Consider the following 8,081-nt stretch of genomic DNA (forward strand, 5'->3'; position numbering starts at 1 on the left):
TAGTGAGAGGCCCACGTACCGAAAAAAAAAAAAAAAAAAAAAAAAAAAAAAAAAATCGTTATGGTCACCACAGACTGCTAAAGCAAGAAACAAAGCATTGTTCTTTTAGTTGGCCACCATAACTTATTTCTAGCATTTTTGTACCTATAAAATGATTTACCTTCATAACTTCATTTTCCTGGGCTTCCCTGGTGGCACAATGGTTAAGAATCCGCCTGCCAATGCAGGGGACATGGGTTCGAGCCCTGGTCCGGAGAGATCCCACATGCTGTGGAGCAGCTAAGCCTGTGCACCACAACTACTGAGCCTGTGCTCTAGAGCCCGCAAGCCACAACTACTGCAGCCTGCGCGCCTAGAGCCCATGCTCCACAGCAAGAGAAGCCACCGCAATATGAAGTCTGCGCACTGCAACGAAGAGTAGCCCCCGCTCACTTTTTTTCCTTTTAATAAATTAAAAGAAGAAAAAAAGCTTAAAAAAAAAGAGAAAGAAACCATAAAGGAAATGACTACATAAAAATTGAAAACATCTATTCAGGAAAAAAAAGCAAATAAAAAGATAAATGAGAGAAAATATTTGCAAAATATAATAGACAATCTCTTATAGAGCAATTAAAAATGAATATCACTCTAATAGAAAATGGTTAAAGGAATTATAGGAAGTTCACAATGCTCTATGTGAACATTATAAATTTACTTACGTTTTCTTTTAGTACTTTTAAAAAATGAGATAAAATTCATGTAACATAAAATTCATTATTTTAACCATTTTAACGTGTACAATTTAGCAGCTTTTAGTATATTTATAAGGTTGTGCAACTATTACCACTATCTAGTGCCAGAAAACTTTCATCACCTGCAAAAGAAATCCCATGCCCATTAAGCCCTAATTCCCCAATCTCCTACTCTCCCACCCCTGGCAATAACTAATCTGCTTTCTGTCTCTGGATTTGCTTATTCTGGACATTTCATGTAAGTGGAATCATACACTACGTGGCCTTTTTTGTTTGGCTTCTTTTAATATAATGTTTTCAAGGTTTATCCATATAGCAGTATTTCATTCCTTTTTATGGCTGAACAATAGTCCCTTGTATCAGGGACTAAAAATGAGGATAGACCTCATTTTTTTTTTATCCATTCATCAGTTGATAGACATTTAGGTTGTTTCCACTTTTTGGCTATTGTGAGTAGTGTTGCTGTGAACATGCCTGTGTATGTGCTTCATGTACTTGTTTGAGTAGTTATTTTCAATTCTTTTGGGTCTGTATCTAGGAGTGGAATTGTTGGGTCACATGGTAATTCTCCATTTAACTTTTTGGAAAGCCACCAAACTGTGTTCTACAGTGGCTGCAGCATTTTACATTCCTACCAGCAGTGTACAAGGGTTCCAGTTTCTCTACATCCTTGCCAACACTTGTTATTTTCTGTTCTGTTTTGATTGTAGCCATCTTAGTGTGAAGTGGTACCTCACTGTGGTTTTGATTTGCATTTCCCTAATGACTAATGATGTTAAGCATCTTCTCATGTGCTTGTTGACTGTATAATTTCTTGAGCATTTGTATATTTTCTCTGGAGAAATGTCTTGTCCTTTGCCTGTTTTTAAATTGGGTAGTTTGTCTTTTTGTTGCAGAGTTGTAAGAGTTCTTTATATATTCTGGATACTAGACCCTTATCACGCACATGATTTGCAAAAACGTCTCCCATTCTGTGTGTTATCTTTTTATTCTCTTGATAATGTCTTTTGATACATAAAAGGTTTTAACGTTGATGAAGTCCAGTTAGTTTTTCTTTGCTTATGCTTTGGGTATCATCGCTAAGAATCTATTACTTAATCCAAGGTCATGAAGATTCTTCTAGTACTTCCATGGTTTCTTTTTCACATTTAAATTTTTACTCCATCTGGAATTTATTTTTTAAAAATGCTAAATTCCTCTTTTCCTTTTTTTTTTAAAAAATTAATTAATTTATTTACTTTTCTTTTTATTTTTGGCTGCCTCAGGTCTTAGTTGCGGCACACGGGATATTCCTTGTGGCACCTGGGCTCTTTGTTACGGCATGCTGGCTCTTCTCTAGCTGTGGCGTTTGGGTTTTTTCTCTCTAGTTGTGACGTGTGGGTTTTCTCTCTCTTATTGTGGCGCACAGGCTCCAGAGCACATGGGCTCTGTAATTTGCAGCATGTAGGCTCTCGTTGAGGTACGTGGGCTTAGTTGCCCCATGGCATGTGGGATCTTAGTTCCCTGACCAGGGATCGAACCTGCATTCCCTGCATTGGAAGGTGGATTCTTTACCACTGGACCACCAGGGAGGTCCTTGGAATTTATTTTAACATAAATATTCAGGTAGAGTGTGGCTATTTTTCTGAATATTAACTAGTCAAATTTTCCTATTTATTAATTCATTTCTCTGCTGTTTTGGAATGCTAATTTCTATCATATCTAATTTCTTAAATGTATATTTGAGCCAGTATTCCAGCATATTCGAAAATGAATATTTTCTAAAATGTCTTAGATTCATATTTAGAATTATTCTAGTAACTGAAATACTGGTGTAGCATTTTTTAAAGCATTTTATCACAATTTATCTCAGGTCATCTCTCACAACTTCCCTGTGAGGAAGGCAGATAGGTAGTTATAACAGATATTAGCATCTCTCTTCCTCTTATTTATTTTTACCTTTTCCCCATTCATGCTATCATAATTATTTTATTAATCCATTCATTATTTTATAGTATTTTATTATTTTGAACAGGCTTAGTGATGGATTTCAAGCCTCTTTTGTCTGATAGAACTTCCTCTTTTTAAAAAAATTTATTTTATTTGTTTACTTTTGGTTCTGTTGGGTCTTCGTTGCTGCACCCGTGCTTTCTCTAGTTGAGGCGAGTGGGGGCTACTCTTCGTTGTGGTGCACAGGCTTCTCATTGCGGTGGCTTCTCTGTTGTGGAGTACGGGCTCTAGGCACGCGGGCTGCAGTAGTTGTGGCACATGGGTGTAGTTGCTCTGTGGCATGTGGGATCTTCCTGGACCAGGGCTTGAATCTGTGTCCCCTGCATTGGCAAGTGGATTCTTAACCACTGCACCACCAGGGAAGCTCCTCTGATAGAACTTCTAACATTCACCAAAGTCATTACAGTGATGCACCTCAAGGCACTGGATGTTGGAAGCCCAGGGAAATAAGCTACTGATCTTGCTGGGGCAGGGTGGTGGCACAGCATGGGGTTTAAGTACACAGGTCTTGGAGTCAGATAGACTAGGTTCAAATCTTGGCTCTGCCACTTATGTGTGATCTCGGATACCTTAGCTAACCTCCCTAAACCCTCAGTTTCCTCATGTGTAATAGGGAGGTAATAATCCCTTTTTTTCTCAGGTTGTGAGAATCAAATGGAATGATACATGTAAATGTTGGCCAATGCCTGGCAAATAATAGATACTCAAGAAATAGAGGTGGTTATGGTTATGGACTTGTATTTGTTAATATTCTTGGTCCCTTGGAACCGTGTTCTGCGTATTTGAATTCTGACCATCTTTGCAGGATTCTTTTCTCATTCTCTCATAAACCCTTTCTCCTGAGCTCAGAATGTCTGTAATTTTTTCCTCCATGAATTTTACTTTCTGTTGTTTATATTTCATAGATATTTTGGATACGTGGGGCACACATTGATACACAAGTAACTCTTGTGCCTTTTCGCCCCCCCCCTTTTGTTACCTCACAAGCAGTCTTTTTTTTTTTTTTTTTTTTTTGGCCACACTGGGCGGCTTGTGGGATCTTAAGCTCCCCAACCAGGGACTGAAGCTGGGGCCCTGGCAGTGAAAGTGCTGAGTCCTAACCAGTGGACCTCCAGGGAATTCCCAAGTAGTCTTTAAGAGTAAAGCTTATTGGGAATTCCCTAGTGGCCTAGTGGTTAGGATTCCAGGCTTTCACTGCCGTGGCCCAGGTTCAATCCCTGGTTGGGGAACTGAGATCCTGCAAGCCAGATCACTCTCCAAAATGGTAAATTTGTAGTCGAGGAAGTTCAGTTGGAGACAAGAATCCTGGGGCCAAAAAAACCTGGTATGTTCTTGTTTGGCCACTATTACCAGCATGAATCAAGTCCAAGGTAAGTGTAGAAGCCACCTCTAGAGGTAAAGAGCGATTTTCTTTCTTTGCTTTATTCAGCTCTTGAGCACTCTGCTATTGTCAACTCTTCTGTGTTTCTAAGGAGGTAACTTTTGGGGGGAAAGGAGAAAAAACTTGAATTCTGACTTTTCCATTACATTTCATGAATGTGTTATTGGCCTTTTGAAATTCTTGGTATTTCACTGATAACAAAATCTTGCTGGTCAGAATCAATATTTATCTTGAAATATTTTCATCATTCTAATTCTCTTGTACCTGGTTTCCTGAATCTTGGCTCTAAAAGCTGTCAGAAAATTAGTTACAAGTAAAGGGAGTCTTTTCCTCAGCCATAACACTTCCACTGCATTCTGGCTGGGAAACTGTAGTTAAATGAGTTTGCTTCTGCAGGAGATGATTTTCTACTAGCATAGCTCTCCTAGCTAGCAGCACCTCATGTGCAGGAGGGTTCCTGACCTCAGGCTGGAATGCAACATTCTACATGTTTGAACTGGTTTATCATAACAATCTCCCATCTGTCCTAGCTTCTTTCTTTCAGCCTATGGTTGTGCCATTGTCTTGCCATCAGCTCCACGTTTCTGAAATGGGAATAATTGACACTGAAGGAAGATTTAAAGAATGAAACAACTGTGTGTCCTAGAAATATAACCTTGTGCTCTCGGGGGAGGACGTTCTTATCTTTTTTATGGAGGACCTTAATGATAGATTCCTGAGTACCGTAAGCAGGCGGCATGTAGGGAATTGCTTGTATTTCTGTTTTCCTATCAGTTACTGCAATAGAGGAATGAAAGTACTGCTTGTTACTGAGGGTTGACTCGATAATGACTGTTTTTGAGAGCCCTTCTTTTCTTTTTTCTTCTTCTCCTCCTCCTCTTTTTTAATCCTGAGAAGCAAAATGTATTTTGCTATTTAAAAATATTATGTTATTAAAACACTGCAGCATCTGAAATGATGCAAATAGGAGGTGTGCTATGTACTGTCTTGCTCCAGTTAACAGTCGTGGTAGTAATCAAATGACAACAGTAGTAATAGTATAGAGGACCTAGCCTTTATCGAACAGAAGGCACCACGTCATTTACTCTTCACAATACCCTTTATCTTCATTTTACAGATGAAGAAACAGGCTCAGAGAGATTAATTTGCTAATCCAAGGTCACACAGCTAGAAAGCAGTGAATCTGAACCCACGTCTGATTCTAGAGCTGACATTCTTAACCAGCATGCTGCACTACCTCTCCGTATCTATACTGTTCATAGAAGCACAAGATGTTGGTGCTGGAAAGGACTGCTTGTCAAGGTGTCCCACCTTTTATTTCTTTCAAGTCTTGAGAGCTTTTTGGGCTGAAAGCATGCATTTGGAAGTGATATTGATATCACTTGTACACCCTTCTATTTGCAGTGACCACCAATAAATAATAAGAGTGTAAATTCATGTTTAATGAATTCACTTTCATTATTTAAAGTGGCTTGTTCATACTCTTGACTTCCAACCTTTTTGCCTGGTTTTTCTCTGACCCCGTTGGCACTGCTGGTGGAGGTATCTCATTTGAAGATGAAAGGAGGAAAAATAAAGACTGCCGTCTTATCTTTTGAAAATTCCACTTACTCTGCCCTGAAATCTTGCTGGTTGTGGTTGGCAATCTCAACATCTGAACATCAGCAACTGCTAATGAGGGTCCTGGTATCTGGGACTTACCTCCTTCTCTTGCACATGTTTCTAGAGATTAGAGTAAGGGAAGGGAAGAAGTTTCAGCATTTCATAGCTCAGTTCCAAAAAGGTAAAAGGCACAAACAAACGGGAATCCCACAAAACGAAAAAAGCAGAATCAACTCTCTTGGCCCCAAAGGGAACACCTTTCCAAAGCTGTAAATGAAGTTTACCTTGAAAGTAGTGATAACTTGATTAGAAACTTCGGGAAAAGACAGCTACCTTTATAATTAGTGACTGATGCTACTCCCAGGACCTCACAGAATTGTAAAATTTTATCCTCCTTCTAGGTAAATCAACCTAAGTCCAACTGAAATGTTAGTGTTTGGGTCTGTTGAAACACCTTTAACTTGTCCTTTTATTTGGGTTTGTCTTTTGACAGGATATAATCACAGATCCATTCAAGCTTGAAGAAGGGTCTGACAATGCGAAGTCCAGAAGTTCCCCTGAAGCTGCCAGCGGCTGCTGAGGCACAGAGAAGTGCTGCTAAAACAGCAGCTGACCAGAAGACAGTGGGCAGGAGGTGAAAGAATGAGTTATACATGTCTTAACCTGCTTTTCCCCACAGCCCATACCACAAGAAAGAATAAAAGGCAAAACTCCACCGTATTTTAGATAAAAATTAATGAATTATTTTTACAAAGTATTAATTAAAGGTTCACAGCAAAATCATCTAAAGACTAGTTAAGCAGTTTTTCTCTTAACTGAGTCTGGTGCCACCTAGTGGCAAGAAATGGAACTGAGAAGCAGTCTGAAAGCTTGGCTGATGGGCAAGAAAGGCTTCAGAAATAACAGTTGGCCAAGGGCCTCAGGGAAAACATCTTCCTTCTGACCTGCATAGCACCTTTTGGACTTTTCACCATGTTTGCTCATTAAACAGAGCTCCTACTTGAACTCATGCTAATCATGCCAAAAGATTGCTAAATCAAATTTGGTAGGTGTGCTCTTGAGGTAATTGGTCTTTTAAATCAAGCAGGTTTTTTTTTCTTCCTTTTAATGTGCAATTGAATGAAAAAAACAAACAGGTAATCATTTTTTGACCTCAGTTTACCCTAATGTGGGACAAAATAATGACCATCTGCAGTAAATCTTAACCGGATCAGGAAAAGAGTTTGATAATTTTAAAAAGACAAGCTAGGAGATGTAAAAATGGTGGGTTTTCTTTTCCTTTATAAGGTGCCCTGGTTGAACTTTTAGGAAAGTATTAAATTTAGTTCTAGTTTCCATAGTTAAAGAAGAAGATTGAGGAATATTTCAAGGATGGTTATATCATTAGAAATTAAGAGCATTAAGGGACAGTTGAAGAGTGAGTAAATAAATTGAAGACCAGTTGTACCTGAAGACTTTGTCAGGGGCACAGAAAGTGTAAGTCATATATAAGCCATGGTCCTTGTCATCAGGAGCTGATAGTTCAGTTTTTAAATAACAGCCTTTAAGCAATGAAGGATTTTTAAAAAATATTTATTTATTTATATTTGTGGCTGCCTTGGGTCTTTGTTGCTGCGCGCGGGCTATTCTTCGTTGCGGTTCCCCGGCTTCTCATTGTGGTGGCTTCTCTTGTTGCGGAGCACAGGCTCTAGGCGTGCGGGCTTCAGTAGTTGTGGCACTCGGGCTCAGTAGTTGTGGCTCGCGGGCTCTAGAGTGCAGGCTGAGTAGTTGTGGCGGAGCTCAGTAGTTGTGGCTCGCGGGCTCTAGAGTGCAGGCTTAGTAGTTGTGGCGCACGGGCTTAGTTGCTCCGCGGCATGTGGGATCTTCCCAGACCAGGGCTCGAACCCATGTCCCCTGCACTGGCAGGCGGATTCTTAACCACTGAGCCACCAGCGAAGTCCCCAATGAAGAATTTTAATAAGAAAATCTCAAATAGTCGCTCTGAGCTCAGTGCAAAAAGAATAAGAGGGGAGGGACTTCCCTGGCGGTCCAGTGGTTAAGACTCCACGCTTCCAATGCAGGGGGCGTGGGTTCCACCCCTGGTTGGGGAACTAAGATCCCACGTGCCATATGGCACAGCCAAAAAAAATACAAGAGGTCTTGTAAAACATTGGAATGAATTTTACAGGACAAACCCCTCTTTTAACAAAGCTGTTCAAAATGGAGAAATTCTCAGATTTCTGAGTGGGTTCAGCTATAGACCCTAACCTATTACTACAAAGTGAGGAAAGGGCAGGTGGTATCTTTTAAGCCCGATTCATCTGTGTGACCTTGATTCTAAACAGTGCTTTCTTGGTTCTAGAGTTCAATATCTACCCAATCATAACCTACTTCAGTGA

The 8,081-nt window shown here is 39.9% G+C and overlaps 1 protein-coding gene across 1 annotated transcript in view; it reads left to right on the forward strand.

The window, feature by feature from the left end:
• AS3MT (arsenite methyltransferase) overlaps window positions 1–7,457 on the forward strand; it is a gene marked incomplete at its 5' end in the record, with an annotated part of 16,398 nt that extends 8,941 nt beyond the window's left edge. Inside the window, 1 exon segment of the mRNA XM_028481943.2 lies at window positions 6,197–7,457. Within this exon segment, the coding sequence (XP_028337744.1) occupies window positions 6,197–6,304 (108 nt within the window).
• Between the last annotated feature and the right edge of the window lie 624 nt (window positions 7,458–8,081).

The sequence above is a fragment of the Physeter macrocephalus genome, chromosome 20 (assembly GCF_002837175.3).
Source record: "Physeter macrocephalus isolate SW-GA chromosome 20, ASM283717v5, whole genome shotgun sequence".
Classification (NCBI taxonomy): Eukaryota; Metazoa; Chordata; class Mammalia; order Artiodactyla; family Physeteridae; genus Physeter; species Physeter macrocephalus.